Source organism: Rhinoraja longicauda, chromosome 12, assembly GCF_053455715.1.
Source record: "Rhinoraja longicauda isolate Sanriku21f chromosome 12, sRhiLon1.1, whole genome shotgun sequence".
NCBI lineage: Eukaryota > Metazoa > Chordata > Chondrichthyes > Rajiformes > Arhynchobatidae > Rhinoraja > Rhinoraja longicauda.
In genome coordinates, this window is record NC_135964.1 from 52,028,202 (window position 1) to 52,054,853 (window position 26,652).

The following is a 26,652-nucleotide window of genomic DNA, read 5'->3' on the forward strand; positions in this document are numbered from 1 at the left end:
CTGACCCGCTGAGTTACTCCAGCACTTTGTGTCTATCGTCAGTGTAAATCAGCATCTGCAGTTCCTGCCACACATCACGCAGGAGATGTGGACGTACAAGAGACAGCTGATGCTGGGAATCTCCAGCTACAATGTTGAGAACTATATTCTGCACTCTGTCTCGCCCCCTTTCCTCTGTCCTTACTTTAAACGTTAGAGATACAGCCTGGAAACAGGCCCTTCGGCCCACCGAGTCCGCGCTAGCCAGCGATCCCCGTACACTAACACTATCCTACACACTAGGGACGATTTGCAATCTTTACCAAAGCTAATCAACCTACAAACCTATGGGTGCTGTGTGTAAAAAGTTTGTACGTTCTCCCCGTGACCACTTGGGCTTCTCCGGGTGCTCCAGTTTCCCCCCGCACTCCAAAGGTGTGCAGGTTTGTAGGGTTAATTGGCTTGGTATAAATGTAAATTGTCCCTAGTGTGTGTAGGATAGTGTTAAGTGTGTGGGGATCGCTGGTCAGCTTGGACTCGTTGGGCCGAAGGGCCGGTTTCCAAAATGTCTCTCTAAACTAAACCAAAGATGTAGCCTGACCCACTAAAGGGCCTGTCCCACTTAGGCCATTTTTTTAGGCGACTGCCGGCGACTGTCAAAGTCGTAGCAGATCGCCAAAATTTTCTTTTACCCGACGACAATGACCACGACAATGACCGCGACAATGACCGCGACAATGACCGCGACAATGCCGAGTCAGGTCGAGATTACACCGTCTTCGGAAACATCGCAAAATTCCCACGCTGGATTGACTTCCAGTTTACTAATAGCAGTATTAAGAAATTTAATTTTAAAAGTGGTTAAATGGATTTTTGTGAAAAGTGTGTGGGCATTCTTTGAAAATGTACGGGAGATGCATATCTGGTTTCTGTGTTGCATATCTGGGTTGGGAGCCCACTTTAAATGTAATCGCTGATGGCCATAAACATCGCAAAAATTCCCACGCTTACCTGACTGTCAAACTGCCGCCTCCAATCTACCTGTTAAATGTCCTGACGGTAAATAAATTGGTTAAACACAAGTGTTTTACGGTATCTTGAAATGACTTTACTTATTTTGATATTATGTGCTTCTAAATGCATCTAAGAGAACCTAGCAAACCTGGGGACAGCTTGCGACAGCGCCCGCAATAAGCAACGATACCTGGCGACAAGCCAGCTGTCGCCCAGAAATTTCACTCCGGTTGATTTCTCAGCGAAGTGCTGAGATCCGCTACGATTATTGGATCATGCCCTCACGATCATGCCCACGACACCCCGGCGAACTGTCGCCTAAGTGGGACAGGCCCTTAAGTTATAGAATCATAGAGTGATACAGTGTGGAAACAGGCCCTTCGGCCCAACTTGCCCACACCGGCCAACATGTCCCAGCTACACTAGTCCCACCTGCCTGCGTTTGGTCCATATCCCTCCAAACCTGTCCTGTCCATGTACCTGTCTAACTGTTTCTTAAAGGTTGGGATAGTCCCTGCCTCAACTACCTCCTCCGGCAGTTCGTTCCATACACCCACCAGCACTTTGTGTCTTTGTTTTGTAAACCAGCATCTGCAGTTCCTTGCATCTCCTTTTTAAATAATAAGTCGCACAAGTACATCAGGTCTAGGCCATATGAACTAGACTGGGCAAGCTGATTAAAGCAGCTAAGATCTACATTATCCAAAATACTCTCAATCCCAGTCTCTTGGCAGTGGATTTACTGGATTTGTCATGGGGCTTAAACAATGTGTTAAATTCAGTGCAAAAAGATTTTTTAGAGGGCGGTGGAGAATGTAATAATTCATCCCAAAGTCACTACCTTATCACACAACTAGATATTCTCTTATCCTGTATCTGTCCACTGCGAATGGCTCGATTGCAATCATGAAAGACAGACACAAAATGCTGGCGTAACTCAGCGGGACAGGCAGCATGTCTGGAGAGAAGGAATGGGTGACGTTTCGGGTCGAGACCCTTCGTCTGATGCTGCCTGCCCTGCTGAGTTACTCCAGCATTTTGTGTCTATCTCCGGTGTAAACCAGCATCTGCAGTCCCTTGCTACACGAGTTAGATTTAGCTCTTGGGGCGAAAGGAATCAAGGGATATGGGAGAAAAAGCAGAAACGGGGTACTGATTTTCGACGATCAGCCATGATCATATTGAATGGCGGTGCTGGCTCGAAGGGCCGAATGGCCTACTCGTGCACCTATTTCTCTATGTTCTATGTTTCTGTGATTGTAATCGGGTGCTGCCTTTCAGCTGACTGGTCGGCATGCAACAAAAGCTTGTCGCTGTACACCTGGTAATAAACAAAAACCCAAACTGAACTGAAACCAACCAAAAGCAGAACAATTATTAAAAAAGACAACATCGTATAAAACCGGGTGAAAGTCTCGCAGAATACAAAGGGTCAAAGCAGAAAATGGCTGGAAATTCCGGGCAGTCAGCACCTGTGGAAGAGTTAACAAGTTTAGGAAAAGTGGTAGACCTGAAATATTAACCCTCACTCCAACTTCTCTCTCCCACACCCCTGAATTGCCTGTGGTTTAGGCGTTTTTTTCCAGTATTGTGCTTGCAATTCAGAGAGGAGGTTCTCTTAAGTAAATATCTTTGGAACATGTACATTCCCCGCGCACACACACACACACACACGCACCCGCGCAGTCACTACAGAAATAACTCATATACTTTGCTACCTACTGAAAAATAAAACTGTGAAATACTGCACAGCTGGGGAGGGATTCTGCACTCAGTGGAGATTCTCTCAGTCCAGTCCATTCTTTGGAATTTGTATTCCAAACACTATTAAAAAGCATCGCATCTAAAAAAGAATCTCACTGCACCCTCACAGTACACGTGACGATCGCGTACCTATCCAAGAACGTTTCTCGCTCTCTCTCTCTCTCTCTGCCACGCTACATTTTTAGGCTTTCAAACTGGGCACCAGAGAGAACGGGCCATTCGGCCCCTTGAGTCCGTGTCGCTGTTCAGTGAGATCAATGCAGAGTTGGAACGAGAACGGCAGCTGACATCTCCCCAAGGATGGCAGGGTGCTGAGGTCGGAGGGAAGGTGGACACAGGCCTCACTGAATGCCTGCTGTTGACGTTCATTGCTTGTAGCTGCATGTCCTCTTGAGTTGGTGTAACGGAGATGGCATTGGTCGAGGATTCAGGGCGGCGCGGTGGCGCAGCGGTAGAGTTGCTGCCCTGAAACGCCAGAGTCTGCAGTCTACCTGCAGTCATACAGTGCGGAAACAGGCCCAACTTGTATTGTCTATTGTCCATGCTGACCAAGATGCCCCATCTAGGCTAATCCTACCTGTCCACTTTTGGCCCATACCCCTCTAAACCTCTCCTATCCACGCACCTGTTCAAATAGCTTTTAAATGTTGTTATAGTTCCTTCCTCAACTACCTAATCACACCCACCACTTCAAAAGAGCTTGTGATTCCTAAATCTGCTTTAGTTTATTTTAGTTTAGAGATACAGCGTGGAAACAGGCCCTTCGGCCCACCGTGTTCGCGCCGACCAGCGATCCACGCAAACTAACGCTATTTCCCACACACAGGGGGCAATTTACAATTTTACCAAAGCCAATTAACCTACAAACCTGTACGTCTTTGGAGTGTGGGAGGAAACCGGAGATCTCGGAGAAAAAAACCCAGGCAGGTCACGGGGAGAACGTACAAACTCCGTACGGATAGTCAGGATCGAACCCGGGTCTCTGGCACTGCAAGGCAGCAGCTCTACCCGCTGCACCACTGCGCCTGCTGAAACCCTCTCTGGTGGGGCAGTTGCAATGGACCAGTCTCACATGCTGCTCCTCACAAAGCCACCTTGGTCAGCATGGACTCAGTGGGCCGAAGGGCCAGTCTCCCTGCTGCATCTGCAGGCAGGCAAGAGATGTCTTGGCATCATGTTCGGCATGGGACATTGTGGGCCGAAGGGCCTGTTTCTGTGCTGTACTGTTCTACGTAGTAGGTGGGTACAATGAGGTTACCGTGGGGAGGAGACGTGCATTGCATTGGTACGACCGTGTCCCTGATGCCTTTACCCTCCTTGGTGGCCAAAGTTGTGGGTTTGAGAAGCAGCTAAAAAAAAAAAAATCCTTCAGTCCAACAAGTTTGCAGTAAACACTGAAGGTGTGGCAAAGCAAAAAGAAAAATGGCTTTAAAAAAACACATTAGATTCACACAAGTAGTTAAAACGCTTCCAAATTTCTCTCTGTAAATATAGATGCAAAATAGGGTAGAAAATATTTTCCACATCGAGTGGAGTTCAGAGTCATCTAACAGCGTCGTTGTTGGACTTTGTGAGTCTTGTCGGAGATGGGGAGGTGGTCAGTTGTCGAGAGGGACACTGGGCTTGATTCCTCTGCGGCCGATCTGTAACCAAGGCAGCTTGGAGCTGTTCTTAAAGAGCTGCTCGATGGCAATGTAACGCACGTGAAGTTCAGAGGAGAGGGAGTCTTTCTTCTCCAGTTCTGCCGTCAGATCTTCGAAGACCACTACAAGCAGGGGAGAAGACAAAAAAGAAAAGCAAATCAGGATGGAGAAATGGAATGGAATCACAGAGTGATACAGCGTGGAAACGGGCCACTTCGGCCCAACCTGCCCACACCGGCCAACATGTCCCAGCTACACTAGTCCCACCTGCCTGCGCTTGGTCCATATCCCTCCAAACAGCGAATGCAGCGCCGGAGACTCAGGTTCGATCCTGACTACGGGCGCCGTCTGTACGGAGTTTGTACGTTCTCCCCGTGACCTGCGTGGGTTTTCTCCGAGATCTTCGGTTTCCTCCCACACTCCAAAGACGTACAGGTATGTAGGTTAATTGGCTGGGCAAAATGTAAAAAATTGTCCCTAGTGTGTGTAGGATAGTGTTAATGTACGGGGATCGCTGGGCGGCGCGGACCCGGTGGACCGAAGGGCCTGTTTCCGCGATGTATCTCTAAATCTAAAAAAAATCAAACCTGTCCTATTCATGTACCTGTCCAACTGTTTCTTAAATGTTGGGATAGTCCCTGCCTCGGGCAGTTCGTTCCATACACCCACCACCCTCTGTGTGAAAAAGATACCCTTCAAATTCCAATTAAATCTTTTCCCTTCACCTTAAATCTATGTCCTCTGGTCCTTGATTCCCCTACTCTGGGCAAGAGACTGTGTGCATCTACCCGATCTATTCCTTTCATGATTTTGTACACCTCTCTAAGATCACCCCTCATCCTCCTGCGCTCCAAGGAATAGAGACCCAGCCTGCTCAACCTCTCCCAACAGCTCAGACCCTCTAATCCTGGCAACATCCTCGTAAATCCTCTCTGTACCCTTTCCAGCTTGACAACATCTTTCCTGTAACATGGTGCCCAGAATTGAACGGAATACTCTAAATGTGTTGTCACCAACGTCTTATACAACTGCAACATGACCTCCCAACTTCTTTCCTCATTACTCTGCCTTTTTGACTACCCAATCTACCTGCGACTCGACCTTCAAGGAACCTTGCTCCTGCACTCCTAGATCCCTCTGCTCTGCAACACTTCCCAGAGACCCACCATTCACTGTGTAGGCCCTGCCCAAAATGCAACATCTCAACTGAATTGAAAGATACAACATGCAAACAGGCCCTGTGGCCGACACAAAATGCTGGAGTAACTCAGCAGGACAGGCAGCATCTCCGGAGAGGAGGAATGGGTGAGACTGAGATCAGTCCGAGGAAGGGTCTCGACCCGAAACGTCACCCATCCCTTCTCTCCAGAGATGCTGCCTGCCCCTCTGAGTTACTCCAGCATTTTGTGTCTACCTTGGATTTAAACCAGCATCCGCAGTTCTTTCCTACACCTTTGGCCCACCGAGCCCATGTTGACCATCGTCACCCGTTCACACTAGCTCCGTTTCTCCATTTTCTCACCCACTTCCCCACAAACTTGGGAAAGTTCACAGAGGAACAATGAACCTGCAAACCTGCAATTCTTAGGCACATCGTTCCATACACCCACCACCCTCTGAGTGAAAAACTTGCCCCTCGCGTTCCTATTAAATCCTTCCCCTCTCGCCTTAACCATATGCCCTTCGGGTTTTTTATTCCCCAACTCTGGGTTTTGATTCCCCTACTTTTGATTCCCCACCTCTATAAGATTGTTTAGTTTATCATTGCCACGTGTACAAAGTGCAGCGAAAAGCCTTTTTGTTGAGCGCTATCCAGTCAGCGGAAAGACTGTTCATGATTACAATTAAGCAGTCCACACACAGTGGAGATACAGAATGGGGGAGTAACGCTCAGTGCAAGAAAAAGCCCAGTAAAGTCCGATCAGAGATAGTCCGAGGATCTTCAACGGTAGGTCAGGACTCCTCTCTACATCATCCTCCTGCGCTCCAAGAAATAAAGTCCTTGCCTGCTCAACCTCTCCCTGTAGCTCAGGCCCCTCGAGTCCTGGCAACGTCCTCTTTCTATGTAAAGAGAAGATTGTGGGAGCTCACCTTTGATCTGTTTGAGGAGTTGGTCATTTAGCATCACCAGTTCTCCCATCGCCATTCCGCTCACTGCAAAGAAGGTCAACAGCGTCAGAATCAGTAGGAAAACAACACTTCCAATTAAAGTTTAATTGAGGTTAAAATAAATTTAATTGAAAATAATTTTCAGGCTTGTATTCACTGGAGTTTAGAACGATGAGAGGGTATTTTTTTTTTTTTTTTAGAGATACGGCGCAGAAACAGGCCCTTCGGCCCACCGGGTCCGCGCTGCCCAGCGATCCCCGCACACTAACACTATCCTACACCCACTAGGGACAATTTTTACATTTGTCCAGCCAATTAACCTACAAACCTGCACGTCTTTGGAGTGTGGGAGGAAACCGAAGATCTCAGAGAAAACCCACGCAGGTCACGGGGAGAACGTACAAACTCCGTACAGACGGCGCCCGTAGTCAGGATCAAACCCGAGTCTCTGGCGCTGCATTCGCCGTAAGGCAGCAACTCTAACGCTGTGTAACCGTGACCGCCCTCTTATAGAAACATATAAAATTCTAAAAGGACTGGACAAGCTTGATACAGGAAAAATGTTCCCAATGTTGGGCGAGTCCAGAACCAGGAGCCACACAGTCTAAGAATAAAGGGGAGGCCGTTTAAAACTGAGGTGAGAAGAAACTTTTTCACCCAGAGTGTAGTGAATTTGTGGAATTCTCTGCCACAGAAGGCAGTGGAAGCCAAATCACTGGATGGATTTAAGAGAGAGTTAGATAGAGCTCTAGGGGCTAGCGGAATCAAGGGATATGGGGAGAAGGCAGGCACGGGGTATTGATTGTGGACGATCAGCCATGATCACAATGAATGGCGGTGCTGGCTCGAAGGGCCAAATGACCTCCTCCTGCACCGATTTTCTATGTTTCTATGTCTATGTTTCTAATTTAAGTAGTATCCTAATGTAGAGCAATTTACTGCAGATGCCGGTTTAAACCGGATAGACACAGAGTGCTGGAGTAACTCAGCAGGTCAGGCAGCATCTCTGGAGAGAAGGAACAGGTGACGTTTCTTAGCTATTCAGTACCTTGCTTCGGTGTAAGTCAGCATCTGTGCCTTGTTCCTACACATTTAGTTTTAGTTTATTTTAGTTTAGCTTAGTTCCGTTTAGTGTCACGTGTACAGTGAAAAACTTTTGCTGCGTGCTAACCAGTCAGTGGAAAGATATATAAATGATTACAATCTTGCCATCCAGAGTGTACAGATAAAGAGTACAACATTTAGTGCAAGATAAAGACTAATTAAATAGCTCCAAATAGGTAAATGGGAGGTCAGGACCACTCTCTAGTTGTGGTAGGACGATTCAGTTGCCTGATAACAGCCGGGAAGAAACTGCCCCTGAATCTGGAGGTGTGCGTTTTCACACTTCTGTACCTCTTGCCCGATGGGAGAGGGGAGAAGCCGGGGTGAGACTGGTCCTTGATGATGCTGCTGGCCTTGCCGAGGCAGCGTGAGGTGGAGATGGAGTCAACGGAAGGGAGGTTGGTTTGTGTGATGGTCTGGGCTGTGTCCACAATTCGCTGCACTTTCTAGTTGGTGAGAGAGTGGTTCAGTTGCCTGATAACAGCTGGGAAGAAACTGTCCCTGAATCAGGAGGCGTGCGTTTTCACAATTTCCTCACGCAAAGTGTTTCACCATGATCCCAGCTTGTGAAATAACTGCCCGGTGGTGGTCAGAGGTGAGGTGTGAATGTTTCTTCCTCTCGCGCTCCCTCAAAGCTCCTTCAATGGAGTAGTTTGCAAAATAAACGCTGCCTCAGAAAGGCAGCAGCATTATCAAGGGCCCACACCAAGCTCTCATTTCACTCCTGCCATCGGAAAGAGGGTATTGACTGGGCTTATACTCACTGGAATTTAGAAGGATGAGAGGGGATCTTACAGAAACATATAAAATTCTTAAGGGATTGGACAGGCTAGATGCAGGAAAAATGTTCTCAATGTTGGGGGCGTCCAGAAGCAGGGGTCACAGTGTAAGAATAAGGGGAGGCCATTTAAGACTGAGATGAGGAAAAACTTTTCCACCCAGAGAGTTGTGAATCTGTGGAATTCTCTGCCACAGAAGGCAGTGGAGGCCGATTCACTGGATGTTTTCAAGAGAGAGTTAGATTTAGCTCTTACGGCTAATGGAATCAAGGGATATGGGGAGAAAGCAGGAACTGGGTTATGATTTTGGATGATCATCCATGATCATATTGAATAGCGGTGCTGGCTCGAGGAGTCGAATGGCCTCCTCCTGCACCTATTTTCAATGTTTCTGTAAAGGAGCCTGAACACTGCATCGTCCAAGTTCAGAAGATAGCCCAGACCATCGCACAAACCAACCTCCCTTCCCTTGACTCCATCTACACCTCACACTGCCTCGGCAAGGCCAGCAGCTTAATCAAGGACCAGTCTCACCCCGGCCACTCCCTCTTCTCCCCTCTTGGGCAGGCGGTACAGAAGTGTGAAAACGCACACCTCCAGATTCAGGGACAGTTTCTTCCCGGCTGTTATCAGGCAACTGATCCATCCTCTCACTAACTAGAGAGCAGTCTTGACCTCCCATCTACCTCACTGAAGACCTTTCAAATTCCCTAGTGTGTGTAGGATAGTGTTAGTGTGCAGGGATCGCTGGTCGGCTCAGATTCATTGGGCCAAAGGGCTTGTTTCTACGCTGTATCTCTAAACTAAACTATAGTGATTGGGGCAAAGTTAGGCCATTTGGCCCATCTAGTCTTAAATGCCCATTTCGGCTCTGGGGTATTTGGAGAGAGACATTTCCCCTTGGTTGTGGAGATAGCCCCTTCGGCCCATCTTGCCCACACCGGCCAACATGTCCCAGCTGCACTAGTCCCCACCTGCCTGCCACCCCATGACCTGTTGGCCCATATCTCCGTGTAACCCCATGATGCCTGTACTAATCAGTGCCCCGAGCTTGTGGGTGTTGTTGCTGGTGGTACTTACAGTGGTCCCGTGTGTAGTGGGGGTGACACCGGGCCTCCCCTGGGTTGCCCATGGGGAGCTGGTCCTCTCTTGACCATCGAGCTTCTCCGCCAGCGTGGGCTCCCAGGACGTCCAGGCCGATCCCAGACCGCCGTTCCCGCACCAGGAGGCCGTGGGTGCACTCCGAATACGCAGGCGCCCCCACCTCCAGCCAACGCGGGGAGTATCGGGGCAGCTGGGACCCGTTGGCCTGGTGGAAGTGTGTCCGCAGGCAGGTGGGCTCGGGGTCACCACCTGTGACCTGGGCCGGTCGGCGGCCGTGGAGGTCAGGGTCCGGGTGATGGTTCTGGGCGTAGTGAATGATCTGGCCGATCTTCCTGCTCAGGATCTCCTTCACGTCCCTGTAGGTGGTCTTGGTGGACCTGGAGCGGGGCAGGTCCTGGCTGGCGATCAGGTGACACTTCTCAAAGCACTCGCGGTGGCCACGCACCGACTCCGTGTGGAGCAGGCCGCACCTGGGCACACCTGGAACAGGTAACAAAGCATTAACACTGGCCCAAAGGGCAGCCGCAGAATGGGGGGGGGGGGGGGGGACAGGGGGAGAGGGAGGAGGGGGAGAGGGAGGAGAAGTGGGGGGGAGAGGGGAGAGGGAGGAGGGGGAGAGGGAGGGGGAGAGGGAGGAGTGGGGAGTGGGGAGAGAGGGAGGAGGGGGAGAGGGAGGAGAGGGAGGGCGAGGAGGGGGGAGGGCGAGGAGGGGGGAGGGCGAGGAGGGGGGAGTGCGAGGAGGGGGAGAGGGAGTAGGGAGTGGAGTGGGGAGTGGGGAGGGTGGAGAGGGAGGAGGGGGAGAGGGAGGAGGGGGAGAGGGAGGAGGGGGAGAGGGAGAGGGAGGAGGGGGAGAGGGAGGAGGGGGGAGTGGGGTGATGGAGGGAGGGGGAGAGGGAGGAGGAAGGAGGGAGGGGGAGAGAGAGGAGTGGGGTGGAGTGGGGAGGGAGGAGGGGGAGTGGGGAGAGGGAGGAAGGGGGAGAGGGAGGAGAGAGGTGGGGGGAGGGAGGAGGGGGAGAGGGAGAGGGAGGAGGGAGGTGTGGGGAGGGGGGAGGAGGGAGTGGGGAGGGGGGAATGGGGAGTGGGGGGGGAGAGGGAGGAGGTAGGAGGGAGGAGTGGGGAATGGGGAGGGGGGAGTGGGGAGGAGGGAGCAAAAGTGGGATAACATGGACCTAGTGTGAACGGGTGATCTAAGGTCGGTGTGGACTTTGCGTGCTAACTAGTCAGTGGAAAGACAATACATGATTACAATCATTTACAGTGTATTAGATATATGATAAGGGAGGAATGTTTGATGCAAGGTAAAGCCAGCAAAGTCTGATCAAGGATAGTCCAAGGGTCACCAATGAGGTAGATAGTAGTTCACTAAACTAAACTAAACCATTTTTCCTCTCTTCTCGTGCTTTGCTTTGATAAAATAAGCCGAGAGTAGAAGAATATTTCCATCGAGCAAGATCGTGCTTGTTCAATCAGCCTTCGATCAGCAGGTCTTTGTGAAGCAGACGGCTGGTGGAGTGAGTCACACTGTTAGAATGCCGACTGCAGACACAAAAGTCTCTTCCCCTTCCCCTCCTGTCCAACAATTCCAGATTATCCACACTTTCTAGACTCGTAGCTTGCATTTCCAACATATAGACGGACACAAAATGCTGGAGTAACTCAGCGGGTCAGGCAGCATCTCTGGAGAGAAGGAATGGGTGACGTTTCGGGTCGAGACCCTTCTAGATTTGTTCCAACATATAGATTTATTTTCTTTCTGGCAGGTTCAGATTTTATTCACCACCTACTGCACAACAGTATCGAGTACAGAAGTTGGGAGGTCACGTTGCAGTTGTTTAAGACGTTGGCAAGGCCGTGTTTACAGTATCGTGTTCAGTTTTGGGCACCGTGTTATAGGAAAGATATCGGCAAGCTGGAAAGGGTCAGAGAGGATTTACGAGGATGGTTTTTTTAGATTTAGAGATACAGCGCAGAAACAGGCCCTTCGGCCCACCGGGTCCGCGCCGCCCAGCAATCCCCGCACACTAACACTATCCTACACTCCCTAGGGACAATTTTTACATTTGCCCAGCCAATTAACCTACAAACCTGTACGTCTTTGGAGGGTGGGAGGAAACCGAAAATCTCGGAGAAAACCCACGCAGGTCAAGGGGAGAACGTACAAACTCCGTATAGTACAGCACCCATAGTCAGGATCGAACCTGAGTCTCCGGCGCTGCATTCGCTGTAAGGCAGCAACTCTACCGCTGCGCCACCATGATGCCCATATGTTGCCAGGACTCGAGGGCCTGAGCTATAGGGAGAGGTTGGGCAGGCTCGGACTTTATTCCTCGGAGCGCAGGAAGCTGACAGGTGATCTTATAGACGTGTATAAAATCATGAGAGGAATAGATCAGATAGATGCACAGCATCTCTTGCCCAGAGTAGGGGAATCGAGGACCAGAGGACATAGGTTTAAGGTGAAGGGGGAAATATTTAATAGGAATCCGAGGAGTAACTTTTTCCACACAAAGGGTGGTGGGTGTATGGAACGAGCTGCCAGAGGAGGTGGTTGATGCTGGGACTAATGCAACGTTTAAGAAACAGTTAGACAGGTACATGGATAGGACAGGTTTGGAGGGATATGGGCCAAATGCGGGCAGGTGGGACTAGTGTAGCTGGGACATGTGGGCTGAAGGGCCTGTTTCCATGGTATATCACTCTATGACTCTAGCGATCCTGACCTCCGACACTGTCTGTGTGGAGTTTGCACGATCTCGCTGCAACCACAAGCGTTTTTTCCCCCAGGTGCTCTGGTTTCCTCCCACATCCCAAAGAGGCTCTCTCCCTCTCCCAACCCGTGTCCCTCTGCATCTTTCCATCCATCCCCCTCTCCGTCCCCCCACCCACAGAGTCCACACTGACCATCGATCACCGTTCACAACGGCATTCCGCGTGACGCCACTTTCTCACCCACTCCCGAAACGCCAGGGACAATTTAGTGGCCAGTTAACCTGCAAACCTGCCCGTCTACGGGATGTGGGAGGAAACCGGAGCACCCGGAGGAAACCCACGTGATCAAAGAGAGAACGTACAAACTCCGTACAGACAGCACTTAAGGTCAGGATCGAACCCGGGGTTTATGACTGTTGGCAGCAGACCAATTTCCCTCCTGGGATAAATAAAGTTCTATCGTATCGTATTTAAACAGATATATGGATGGGAAGGTGTGGAAGAAGGAGCTGCAGATGCTGGTTTACACAACATGTTAGAGTAACTCAGCGGGTCAGGCAGCGTCTCTGGAGAAAAGGAACAGGTGACGTCTCAGGTCGAGACTGGAGACCGAGGCTCAGTCTAAAGATGGGTCTTGACTTGAAACGTCACCTATCCATGTTCTCCAGATATTCTGCCTGACCCGCTGAGTTACTCCAGCATTTTGTATCTACCTTCTCCAGATATTCTGCCTGACCCGCTGAGTTACTCCAGCATTTTGTGTCTATCTTTATGGATAGGAAAGGGTTTAGAGGGCAATGGGCCAAACGCAGGTCAATGGGACTAGCCCAGTTGCTAATTTGTGCCTGTGGGCATTTTTCCGGTTGCACCTGGAATGAAGTGCGTGACTCAAACATCCTGTTGGCTCAAGTTCTAATGTAAAAATGCCCAGAGTCTGTCGAGTCGAGGTGATTCAGACTCGGAGTTGCGGAGGATAATCCTAGCCTTTCCCTTCTCATCTCTGCTTCCAGAGCAATCCAAGTTCTCATCCAGAGAGCAGTGCTGAACGACTATCTACCTCTTTGGTGACCCTCGGACTATCCTTGATCGGATTTTACCTTGCACTGAACGTTATTCCCTTATCATGTATCTAATACACAGTAAATGGATTGATTGTAATAATCTATTGTCTTTCTGCTGACTGGTTAGCACGCAACAAACGTTTTTTACTGTACCTACAGTCGAGTGTACCTACCTAGACTGCTACACTAGTCCCACCTGCCCGCATTTGGCCCGTATCCCTCCAAACCTGTAGGTGCAGCGGCAGAGTTGCAGCCTCAAAGCGTCAGCGACTCGGGTTCGATCCTGACGATGGGCGCCGTCTGTACGGAGTTTGTACGTTCTCTCCCCCCCCCCGTGGGTTTTCTACGAGATCGTCGGTTTTCTCCCACACTCCAAAAGACCCGCAGGTTTGTAGGCTAATTGGCTTCTGTTAATTTGTAAATTGTCCCTGGTGTGTGTCAGGATAGCGTTAATGTGCGGGTTCGGCTGGTTTCTAAACTAAACCAAGAGAAGTTGAATTCATTGCGTTGCACAAAACCTATTTAGAAACTAGTCAGTGGAACAAAGGGACAACTGGGTCAGCCAAAATGCAGCATGAAAAGTGGATGACCGGTCACTGTGGGTATTGTGCTCTCTGCACACCCACCGTGTTACGCACTGCACAGCATGCAAGAGGCCACTGGAAAGTTCCTATGATGTAGGAGTGAATGAGAAAGTAGGTTTACGTAGAACATAGAAAATAGGTGCAGGAGTAGGCCATTCGGCCCTTCGAGCCTGCACCGCCATTCAATATGATCATGGCTGATCATCCAGCTCAGTAGCCTGTACCTGCCTTCTCTCCATACCCCCTGATCCCTTTAGCAAAAAGGGCCACATCTAACTCCCTCTTAAATATAGCCAATGAACTGGCCTCAACTACCTTCTGTGGCAGAGAATTCCACAGACTCACCACTCTCTGTGTGAAGAAATGTTTTCTCATCTCGGCCCTAAAAGAACAAGTGAGTGGGTGATCAAAAGACTCAGTGGGCTGAAGGGCCCGCTTTTATGCTCTCTCTCTCTCCCTCTCTCTCCGCTAAATGACAAGGGCCACAGTTTAAGAATAAGGGGGAGGCCATTTAGGACCGAGATGAGGAAAGGCTTTTTCAGCCAGAGAGTTGTGAATCTGTGGAATTCTCTGCCACAGAAGGCAGTGGAGGCCGATTCGCTGGATGTTTTCAAGAGAGAGTTAGATTTAGCTCTTTGGGCTAACGGAATCAAGGGATTTGGGGAGAAGGCAGAAACGGGCTACTGATGTCAGATGATCAGCCATGATCATATTGAATGGCGGTGCTGGCTCGAAGGGCCGAATGGCCCACTCCTGCACCTATTTTCTATGTTTCTGTTTCTAAATGAAGTACAGAAAGCAAAATGTGTTGCTGGTCTAATAGACAATAGGTGGAGGAGTAGGCCATTTGGCCCTTCGAGCCAGCACCACCATTCAATGTGATCATTCTCAATCAGTACCACGTTCCTAATAGCCCCGTTCTTAAGTCTTCTGCTCACATGACCACAAGAAACAAGACATCTCAGACATGTTCTGCCATTTAGTTCATAGGTTCATAAGTCAGAAGAGTAGAATTAGGCCATTCGGCCCATCAAATCTACTCCACCATTGAATCATGGCTGATCGATCTCTTCCCATCTTAACCCCATTGTCCTGCCTTCTCCCCATAACCCCTGACACCCGCACTGATCAAGAATCTATCTATCTCCGCCTCATAAACACCCAATCACTGGGCCTCCAATTTACTCACCCTGGACCTTCAATTAGTTAAAATGCAAGGTTTACCAGTTGTAGAATCAGCAACAGCTCCACAAATAAGGCCACTGTGTATGTACAAACTGACATCAGCGTGTGGAGCCGAAAGACCTCAGAAAGACAGGCAACATGGAAACAGGCCCTTCGGCCCACCGAGTCCACGCCGACCAGCAATCCCCCGCACACTAGCACCATCCTACACCCACTAGGGATCATTTACATTTACACCAAGCCAATTAACCTACAAACCTGTACGCCTTTGGAGTGTGGGAGGAAACCGGAGCACCCGGAGAAAACCCACGCAGGTCACGGGGAGAACGTGCAAACTCTGTACGGACAGCACCCATAATCCTCCGGTTTCCTCTCACACTCCCTGTGACCCCGTGGGTTTTCTCCGGGTGTTCCGGTTTCCTCCCACACTCCAAAGACGGACATCTTTGTAGGTTAATTGGCTTCAGTAAAATCATTAAATTGTCCCTGGTGTGTAGGACAGTGCTAGTTTACGGGAGGGGATCACCGGTCGGCGTGGACTCGGTGGGCCGAAGGGCCTGTTTCCATGTTGCCTGGACAGTGCTAGTTTACGGGAGGGGATCACCGGTCAGCGTGGACTCGGTGGGCTGAAGGGCCTATTTCCGCGCTGTATGTCCAAAGTCTAACGTATAAAGTGAAAGTAAATGGCACAAGTTGGTTAACTTACAGTACCTTCACTGCCTGTATCCACCTGTGGTTTTCCCACTCTCTACTACACATTTATCTGCATTTATGGGCGGTCACGGTGGCGCAGCGGTAGAGTTGCTGCCTTACAGCACTTGCAGCGCCAGAGACCCGGGTTCCATCCCGACTACAGGCGATGTCTGTGCGGAGTTTGCACGTTCTCCCCGTGACCACGTGGGTTTTCTCTGAGATCTTCGGTTTCCTCCCACACTCCAAAGACGTGCAGGTTTGTAGGTTAATTGGCTGGGGTTTGTATACTTGGTACAAGTGTAAATTGCCCCTAGTGTGTGTAGGCTTGTGTTAATGTGCGGGGATCGCTGGGCAGTGTGGACTCGGTGGGCCGAAGGGCCTGTTTCCGCGCTGTATCTCTAAACAAAACTAAAAATTAAAAAAAATCCCATTGCCATGGATTTTGCAAAAAATGTACCCCACTTTGCTTGTGTTGTTCCCCTATAACTTCCCCTACTGACTGGTGGAATTCTACAACTTATCTCTCCAGCAATCTTGGCCTCACCTTGTCATGGATATTCCCCTTGTCCTCCCCCAGTTCAGGCAACTGAACCATCCTGCCCACAACCAGAGAGCAGTCCTGAGCTACATTTACCTCATTGGAGTCCCTCAGACTATCTTTGATGGGACTTCACCCTGCACTAAACATTAGTCACGTTATTCCCTTTATCCTGTATATGCACACGGCTCGATTGTAATCATGCATTGTCTTTCTGCTGACTGGTTTGTACGCAACAAAAACTTTGCACTGTAACTCGGTACACCTGACAATAAACTAAACTGAAACTCAAGATGGACATAAAATGCTGGCGTAACTTTGCGGGACAGGTAGCATCTCTGGATAGAAGGCATAGGTGACGTTTCAGGTCGAGCGAGACCCTCCTTCAGACTGAGAAACTCAAACCTTCTCTGTAACTCGAAACGCGTTCTTTTTTCCCCCCTCTCCTTCCCAGTTCCGATGAATTGACTTTCACCTGAAACATTAGCCCCGTTTCTATTTCCATGGATGCTGCCCGACCCGCTGAACATTACCACTTTCGATTTTATTACAAGTTTCCTGCCATTGACTAATCGAGTTCCAGAAATGATGATGTCATGGGAATGTTCAAAATGAATCACAAATACCACAAAGACAGGTAACACCCTCTCAACAGTGGAAAGCACCGTCAACTGATGCTGTGGGGCCTTGCAGAAATTCTAACCCTGTGTGTGTAAACGGCTCGATTGTAATCATAGACAATAGACAATAGGTGCAGGAGGAGGCCATTCGGCCCTTCCAGCCAGCACCGCCATTCAATGTGATCATGGCAGATCATTCTCAATCAGTACCCCGTTCCTGCCTTCTCCCCATACCCCCTGACTCCGCTATCCTTAAGAGCTCTATCTAGCTCTCTTTTGAATGCATTCAGAGAATTGGCCTCCACTGCCTTCTGAGGCGGAGAATTCCACAGATTCACAACTCTCTGACTGAAAAAGTTTTTCCTCATAGTTAGCTAGGGACTGAGTGAAAACGAGTTACAATGTGACTCAACAAGACGACTTTCAAACTAGCACGTCGTGGGCGGGGAGGGATGGAGAGAGGGTTAGGGTTAGATACCTACTTCCCTGATTACTGCCTTCAAGACCACTCTTACCTTCAATGCTGAGCTCAAAGCAAACGTGGCAGAAGGAAAGCATGTCCTTAGCTGTCTCCATCTTACAGATGCCGCAGATGTAGTCATCGTTCAGGTCGATGTTGACGAACTGCTCCTCGTTCATAGCGAGTCTGCACACAGCGAGGACATACAATGGGTCAAACAGAACAGGAGTAATGCTGTGGAAAGGAGCGCAGATGCTGGTTTACACCGAAGATAAGACACAAAACGCTGGGATAACTCAGCGAACCAATATCTGCCTTTCCTTGTTTCTACAAAGACGTGCAGGTTTGTAGGTTAATTGATTGGGTAAATGTAAAAATTGTCCCTAGTGGGTGTAGGATAGTGATAATGTGCGGGGATCGCTGGGCGGCGCGGACCCAGTGGGCCGAAGGGCCTGTTTCCGCGCTGTATCTCTAAATCTAAAATCTAAACACCCAACACAACTTTGGTCGTGCACTGAAGATAAACACAAAATACTGGAGTAACTCAGTGGGTTCATAAGGCCATAAGTGATAGGAGTAGAATTAGGCCATTCGGCCCATCAAGTCTTCTCCGCCATTCAATCACGGCCGATCTATCTCTCCCTCCTAACCCCATTCTCCTGCCTTCTCGCCATAACCTCTGAAGAGAAGGCAGCACCCGTAGTCAGGATCAAAACCAGGTCTCCAGTGCTGTAAGGCAGCAGTACTGGGGTAACTCAGCGGGACATTTCGGCTCTGGACTTCCAGCCAAAATGGCATCGGCCCATTCCCTCCTTCACACGGAGGGTGGTGGGTGTATGGAACGAGCTGCCGGAGGAGGTAGTTGAGGCAGGGACTATCCCGACGTTTAAGAAACAGTTAGACAGGTACATGGATAGGACAGGTTTGTAGGGATATGGACCAAGTGCGGGCAGGTGGGACTAGTGTAGCTGGGACATGTTGGCCAGTATGGGCGAGTTGGGCCGAAGGGCCTGTTTCCACGCTGCATCACTCTGTGACTAGGTTTGCTTTCCCACATTATAGTGCATCTATAATCCCGGCCTTCTGCAATCCGTTACCCATCAAGCTGTGATAAGATGTCCTCGTTCGTTAACTGCAAAGCTACAAGCCAGCGACTCTGTAGGCAAGCTGTAAAACACAGAGTTGCTGGCAGCTGAGAACAATTAGTTTCTTTGGGTTTATTAGCAGACTGAATGATGCATTCACTGAAGGTTTTTTTTTAAAAACTCTGCTTGGAGCACACGCTGTGGGTCTTTGTTCTCAGAATAATACCGAGTAGCTCCAGCACTCGAAGCCTTGGCACACTGCCAGGGAAGGCTTGTGAACAAACCTTTGGCCTTATTCCCTTTATCCTGTGTAGGAAAGAAAACTGCAGATGCTGGTTAGAATCGAAGGTAGACACAAAATGCTGGAGTAACTCAGCGGGTCAGGCAGCATCTCTGGAGAGAAGGAATGGGTGACGTTTCGGGTCGATACCCTTCTTCAGACTGAATCTGAACCCATTCCTTCTCTCCAGAGATGCTGCCTGACCCGCTAATTTACTCCAGCATTTTGTGTCTACCTTCGATTCTAACCAGCATCTGCAGTTTTCTTTCCTACACAGGATAAAGGGAATAATGTTTATGGTGCAAAGTAAAGTCAGATTAAAGTCAGATTAAAGATAGTTCAAGAGTCTCCAATTAGGTAAATGGGAGGGGGGGGAACTGCAGATGCTGGTTTAAAACTATGACAGGCAAAAAATGCTGGAGTAACTCAGCAGGCCAGGAAGCATCTCTGTAGAAAAGGAACAGGTGATGTTTTGGGTAGAGACCCTTCTTCAGAGAGATAGACAATAGGTGCAGGAGGAGGCCATTCGGCCCTTCGAGCCAGTACCACCATTCAATGTGATCATGGCTGATCATTCTCAATCAGTACCCCGTTCCTGCCTTCCCCCCATACCCCCTGATTCCGCTATCCTTAAGAGCTCTATCTAGCTCTCTCTTGAATGCATTCAGAGAATTGGCCTCCACTGCCTTTTGAGGCAGAAAATTCCACAGATTCACAACTCTCTGACTGAAAAAGGTTTTCCTCATCTCCGTTCTAAATGGCCTACCCCTTATTCTTAAACTGTGGCCCCTGGTTCTGGACTCCCCCAACATTGGGAACATGTTTCCTGCCTCTAACGTGTCCAACCCCTTAATAATATTATACGTTTCGATAAGATCCCCTCTCATCCTTCTAAATTCCAGTGTATACAAGCCTAGTCGCTCCAGTCTTTCAACATATGACAGTCCCGCCATTCTGGGAATTAACCTAGTAAACCTACGCTGATGGGAGGTCAGGATCGCTCTCTAGTTGGTGAGAGGATGATTCAGTTGCCTGGTTACAGCTGGGAAGAAATCGGCCCAGGATCTGGAGGTGTGCAATTTCACACTAGGGTACCTCTTGTCTGATGGGAGTGATGCCTGACCCCCTGTGTTACTCCAGTTTTTTGTGTCTTTGTGCCTTGATCATCGTTACTTTTTTGCACATCTTTCATTCATTTGTTCTACATCTCTCTACGTCATCGACTAGATCGCTTGTTTTCCTCTCCCCTGGCTCTCAGTCTGAAGGGTCTCGGCCCAAAACGTCACCCATTCCTTTTCTGCCTGACCCGCTGAGTTACTCCAGCTTTTATATGTCCATCTTCGGTTTAAATATCACCTGCCCATTTCCACACACAAATGGGTGGGAAAGGTTTAGAGGGATGTGGGCCAAACATGGGCAAGTGGGACTAGCCTAGAAGGGGCATCTAGGTCAGCACGGGAGAAGTGGGCAGAAGGGCCTGTTTCCCTGCTGTGTGACTCAATGAGATGCTGCCTTACCCTCTACGTTCCTCCTGCAGTTTGTCTTTCATTTAATTTACACTGATATTCTCTGCCATCATTGATACAATTAGCCGGCTCCAAGGGTTTAGATTATAGTTCTACAGTTACACATGAGAACAGTACACAGGACACTACGCTGCCCTTGGCTCTTGTTGTCTAATCTCCATTGTCCTATCCCTATCACAAACTGTCGCCTTCCGTTGCACATTGTGTTCCGAGCTCCATCAACCCCCTGTGGTTGGTACAGTTACAGCGCCAGGGAGACCCGGGTTCGATCCCAACTACGGAGTTTGTACGTTCTCCCCGTGACCTGCGCGGGTTTTCTCCGAGATCTTCGGTTCCCTCACGCACCTCAAAGACGTGCAGGTTAATTGGCTCGGTGTAATTGTAAATTGTCTCTGCTGTGTGTGGGATAGTGTTAGTGTGCGGGGATCGCTGGTCGGCGCGGACTCGGTGGGACGAAGGGCCTGTTTCTGCGATGTATCTCTAAATGATTTTTTTTTTTAAATGCAGACCAGAGACTGACTGTGTGTCCTTTCTAGGTTGAGGTGAGCCCACTTCTAATGCATGTCGAAACGTCACCGATCCCTGTTCTCCAGAGATGCTGCCAGACCCGCTGAGTTACTCCAGCACTCTGTGTAAACCAACATCTGCCATTCCTTGTTTCTACAAAGAATACCCAACACAACTTTGTTCTCGCTCTGTCGATACAAAATGCTGCTGGAGTAACTCAGTGGGTTCATATGGTCATAAGTGATAGGAGTAGAATTAGGCCATTCAGCCCATCGAGTCTACTCCGCCATTCAATCATGGCTGACCTATCTCTCCCTCCTAACCCCATTCTCCTGCCTTCTCCCCATAAGTCAAGTCAAGTCAAGTTTATTTGTCACATACACTTACAGGACGTGCAGTGAAATGAAAGGTCACGCACAGTCCAGCAATAGAGCAATAAAAATAAACTATTTCACACACAATCACAAACCGACCCAAAACAAAAAAAAGAAACATCCATCACAGTGAGTCTCCTCCAGTCACCTCCTCACTGTGATGGAAGGCCAGAATGTATTTTCTCTTCCCCTGCCGTTTTCTCCCGTGGTCAGGCTGTTGGAGTTGCCACGTTCCAGGCCGCGCCGGACGGTGAAAGGTCCGCGGCGGGCCGACCCAAGCCCCGCGATCCGGAACCCTTGACACCCGCACTAATCAAGAATCTATCTATCTCTGCCTTAAATATATACACTGACTTGTGGCCTCCACAGCCGTCTGTGGCAATGAATTCCACAGATTCACCACCGTCTGACCAAAGAAATTCCTCCTCATCTCCTTCCTAAAAGAACGTCCTTTAATTCTGAGGCTGTGACCTCTGGTCCTAGACTCTCCCACTGGTGGAAACATCCTCTCCACATCCACTCTATCCAAGCCTTTCACTATTCTGTACGTTTCAATGAGGCCCCCCTCGTTGTGCAAATTAATTTCACTGTGTTGCATGTACAGGACAATAAAGAACCATTGTGAAACAAATGGACACGGTGGCACAGCGGTAGAGTTGCTGCCTCACAGCGCCAGAGACCCGGGTTCGATCCTGACTACGGGCGCTGTCTGTACGGAGTTTGCACGTTCTCCCCGTGACCTGCGCGGGTTTTCTCCGGGTGCTCCGGTTTCCTCCCTCACTCCAAAGACGTGCAGGTTTGTAGGTTAATTGTCTTGGTATATGTCTAAATTGTCTCTAGTGTGTGTAAGATAGTGTTAGTGTATCGATGGTCGGCACAGACTTAGTGGGCCGAAGGGCCTGTTTCCACACTGTACCTCTAAAGTCTGAAGTAAAACTCTAAATAAACAAACAATAATAGTGCAAAGTCCAAAGTAAATGAAGAAGGGTCTCGACCCGAAACGTCACCTATTTCTTTTCTCCAGAGATGCTGCCTGACACGCTGAGTTACTCCAGCATTTTGTGTGTGTATCTTCGGTTTAAACCAGCATCTGCAGTTCCTACCTACACAATAAATGCCCCCAGATCTATGTGATTCGGAGCCAATTTGGAGGTTGTTGTGTTTTAATAGACTATTGACAGTAGGGAAGAAGCTGTAATGTAAATCGCACACAGTTCACACCCAAGTGTGCGATGCACACCCAATTTGTGCACACAGACGACACTTGTAACCAAATCAAATGTTTACACTGATTTACATCCACAAGTATGTCCCAAAAACAGACTTTAGTTTAGTTTAGTTTAGTTCCGCACCGACCAGCGATTCCCGCACACTAACACTATCCCACACCCACTAGGGAGAATGTTTACATTTATACCAAGCCAATTAACCTACAAACCTGTACGTCTTTGGAGTGTGGGAGGAAACCGAAGATCTCGGAGGAAACCCACGCAGGTCAGGGGGAGAACGTACAAACTCCGTACAGACAGCGCCCATAGTCGGGATCGAACCCGGGTCTCCAGCGCTGCATTCGTTGTAATGTAGCAACTCTACCGCTGCTCCATCGTGACCGCTAACCTCTCTAACTTCAAGTAACCCTTGCTTTCTCTCTCTCTCCCCATCACACCCCATCCCAATTCTCCGGACCGGGTAAAGATGGTCCTCCTGACTACATTTTATTTTGTGTTCCTCGTTGTCATTTTCCCCTAACAACCAATGATCTCTTCTACATTTTCCTTGATCATCGCCTCTCTCGTTTTCACACCAGACCCTTCCATATCTCTTGTCTCCCTCTCCCCTGACTCTGACTGAAGACGGGTCTCGACCCAAAACGTCACCCATTCTTCCTCTCCAGATATGCTGCCTGTCCCGCTGAGTTACTCCAGCATTAGGCCATTCGGCCCTTCGAGCCAGCACTGCCATTCAATGTGATCATGGCTGATCATCCAAAATCAGTACCCCGTTCCTGCATTTTCCCCATATATCCCTTGATTCCGTTAGCCCTAAGAGTTAAATCGAACTCTCTCTTGAAAACATCCAGTGAATTGGCCTCCATTGCTTTCTGTGGCAGAGAATTCCACAGATTCACAACTCTCTGGGTGAAAATGTTTTTCCTCATCTCCATTCTGAATGGCCTACCCCTTATTCTTAAAATGTGACCCCTGGTTCTGGACTCCCCCAACATGGGGAACATTTTTCCTGCATAAACTAAAGTAACCCCCAACTGTGCCACATTCCTCCCCCCCCCCCCCCCCGAGACGCAAGACCTAGCCTAGATTTTGGTGTCTACGTTTTTGTTTCAAACTTTAACCCACATCTAATATGAACAAACCACAAAACCGAAGGCGTGCCAGAAATAATTAAAACATTCATTTAAAGATTGCACCTCCTAACATAATTATAGGCAGCTCAACAAACCGCTGAGATAATGAAAATTCCCCAATCGGGGTGGGCTGTCTGTGAAGAAGTTATACAACTCAAATATGAAAACAATCATAGAAACATAGATAGAAACGTAGAAAATAGGTGCAGGAGGTGGCCCATTCGGCCCTTCGAGCCAGCACCACCATTCAATGTGATCATGGCTGATCATTCTCAATCAGTACCCCGTTCCTGCCTTCTCCCCATACCCCCTGACTCCGCTATCCTTAAGAGCTCTATCTAGCTCTCTCTTGAATGCATTCAGAGAATTGGCCTCTACTGCCTTCTGAGGCAGAAAATTCCACAGATTTACAACTCTCTGACTGAATTTTTTTTCCCTCATCTCCGTTCTACATAGATGCAGGAGGTGGCCATTCAGCCCTTCGACCCAGCACCGCCATTTATTGTGATCATCCACAATTAGTAACCCGTGCCTGCCTTCTCCCCATATCCTTTGATTCCAGTAGCCCCTCGAGCTCTATCTAACTCTCTTTGAAATTCATCCAGTGAATTGGCCTCCACTGCCTTCTGTGGCAGAGAATTCCACAAATTCACAACTCTCTGGGTTTCCTTCCATTGATGACCGGCGATCCCCGCACACTAACACTACCCGACACACACTAGGGACAATTTACATTTATACATGGGCGGCACGGTAGTGCAGCGGTAGAGTTGCTGCTTTACAGCGAATGCAGCGCCGGAGACTCAGGTTCGATCCTGACTATGGGTGCTGCACTGTAAGGAGTTTGTACGTTCTCCCCGTGACCTGCGTGGGTTTTCTCCGAGATCTTCGGTTTCCTCCCACACTCCAAACACGTACAGGTTTGTAGGTTAATTGGCTGGGTAAATGTAAAAATTGTCCCTAGTGGGTGTAGGATAGTGTTAATGTGCGGGGATCGCTGGGCGGCACGGACTTGGTGGGCCGAAAAGGCCTGTTTCCGGCTGTATATATATGATATGATACCAATCCAATTAACCTACAAACCTGTTCGACTTCTGAGTGTGGGAAGAAACCAGAGATGTCGGAGAAAATCCATGCAGGTCACGGGGAGAACGTACAAACTCCGTGCAGACAGCACCCATGGTCAGGATCAAACCCGGGTCTCTGGCGCTGTGAGGCAGCAACTCTACCGCTGCGCCACCGTGCCGCCCCACGGCTGTATTTTGTGTCTATCTCCATGTTAAACCATGATCATGGAGGTGTGCAGATCATTCCTTCAACCCCCCGATCTCTCAAACAATTATCTATGTCTTCTTCAGGAAGGAACGTCCTTTAATTCTGAGGCTGTGACCTCTAGTCCTAGACTCTCCCACTAGTGGAAACATCCTCTCCACATCCACTCTATCCAAGCCTTCTTGCGAATACTGCAGTGATCCAACCTTCACATCCTGCAGGGTCGACAAGCCCCACACAATGACACGGTGGCACAGCGGGTAGAGCCAGGGTCCCGGGTACCATCCCGACCTCGGGTGCTGTCTGTGTGTGGAGTTTGCACGTCCTCACAGTGACCGCGTGGGTTTCCTCCGGGTGCTCCGGTTTTGTAAATGCTGTGAAAGTACTGGTCTCTAACCTCCTTCAACCCTTCCATTACTCCAGGGAGGGAGAGAGGGAGGGAAGAAGGGGGGAGAGAGGGAAAGAGAGGGAGGGGGAGAGGGAGAGAAGAAGGGGAGGGGAGAGAGAGAGAGGGAGGGAGGGGGGAGGGAAGGGGGGGGGGGAGGGAAGGGGGAGGGAGGGGAGGAGGGAGGGAGGGAAGGAGGGGAGGAGGGAAGGAGGCAGGGCTCACACTGGGCACCTTTTCCCAGCTGGGACACAGTAGAACTACTTCTCCCCAATCACAGTGGTGCTCACGGCTCCTGATCACACCGCGGCCCCTCTTGCCTCCCACTGTACCCACACTTACACCGTTTCCCCTCTATTTGTTATCCCCTCCCACACTTTATCTCCTCTGCTGTGATCTCACTGCATTTATCCTCTCTGGCTCCTGCTTACCCCCCTCTCTGCACTGTATCCAGTTGCTCTCACTGTATTGTTCCTGCTACACTGTATCCTTCCTGTTTACACTGTATCCCTGGTCACACTGTGTCTGTTACACTGTTACCCCCCCCCCCTTACACTGTTTCACTGCATCCAGTGTCCACACCATATCTCCTGTCCCCCTGGTTACACTGTATCCAGCAGCCACACTGTATCCCCTAGTCCCCCGTTACACTGTATCCCTCTGGTTACTGTGTCCATTCGCGGCCACCCTGTTATCCCCTGCCCCCCTGCTTACTCTGTATCCCCGTTACACTGTATGCGCTGCCCCATTGTATCCAGTAGCGGCCCCACTGTATCCCCAACGCTCTAGTCACACTATATCCCTGTTACACCGTACCCCTGTCCCACTGGTCACACTGTATCTCCTGTCCTCGATACACTGTGTCCCCGTTACACCGTACCCCTGTGGCACCGGTCACACTGTATCCCCTGTCCTCGATGCACTGCAACCCCTGTCTGCGATACACTGTATCCCCTGTCCTCGATACACTGCATCCCCTGTCCGCGATACACTGTATCCCCTGTCCGCGATACACTGTATCCCCTGTCCTCGATACACTGTATCCCCCAGTTACACCGTACCTCTGTTCCACTGGCTACACTGTATCCGCGTTACACCGTACCCTCGTACCCTTGTGGCACCGGTTACACTGTATCTCCTGTCCTCGATGCACTGTATCCCCTGTCCCCGTTACACCGTACCTTTGTTCCACTGGCTACACTGTATCCGTGTTGCCCCGTACCTTTGTTCCTCTGGCTACACTGTATCCGTGTTGCCCCGTACCTTTGTTCCTCTGGCTACACTGTATCCAGTGGCGGCCCGCGCTCCGCTACTCCGCGTTCCACAACAAGCCGCTCTCCAGCGCGGGGGGGGGGGGGGGGGGGGGAAAGGAGGGGGGTTAATAACAGCAGACAGACACAAATACCCACTGTAAAGCACCAGGGCACCTCCTGCCCACCGCACACTCTAACATTAGGCCAGGCTGCAGCTTCACCGGCGCTCACGTGGATGTGGAAGCCGCACTTTGATGGGAAA

General features: G+C 49.7%; 1 protein-coding gene across 3 annotated transcripts; it reads right to left on the reverse strand.

The window, feature by feature from the left end:
• c12h21orf91 (chromosome 12 C21orf91 homolog) lies at positions 1-26,652 on the reverse strand. 3 transcript variants are annotated; one of them, XM_078408807.1, is made up of 5 exons: positions 26,547-26,652; positions 17,402-17,532; positions 9,473-9,976; positions 6,492-6,554; positions 1-4,522 (listed from the first exon to the last, which is right to left on the reverse strand). In XM_078408807.1, exons 1-5 carry the CDS (start codon positions 26,588-26,590, stop codon positions 4,356-4,358), a joined length of 909 nt encoding a protein of 302 aa, XP_078264933.1. In that variant the 5' UTR covers positions 26,591-26,652; the 3' UTR covers positions 1-4,355. The 3 variants fall into 3 exon arrangements, with proteins under 3 accessions (XP_078264933.1, XP_078264934.1, XP_078264935.1); XM_078408808.1 differs by lacking the exon at positions 26,547-26,652 and adding an exon at positions 26,401-26,456; XM_078408809.1 differs by lacking the exon at positions 26,547-26,652 and adding an exon at positions 26,319-26,391.

Excerpts from the sequence above, each read along its gene's own strand:
- c12h21orf91 (XM_078408807.1), bottom strand. The coding sequence starts at position 26,590 with ATGTTAGAGTGTGCGGTGGGCAGGAGGTGCCCTGGTGCTTTACA. Across the intron at positions 9,977-17,401 it reads CTTTGAGCTCAGCATTGAAG|GTGTGCCCAGGTGCGGCCTG; the intron begins GTAAGAGTGGTC and ends TACCTGTTCCAG. Across the intron at positions 6,555-9,472 it reads CCACTACACACGGGACCACT|TGAGCGGAATGGCGATGGGA; the intron begins GTAAGTACCACC and ends CCTTCTTTGCAG.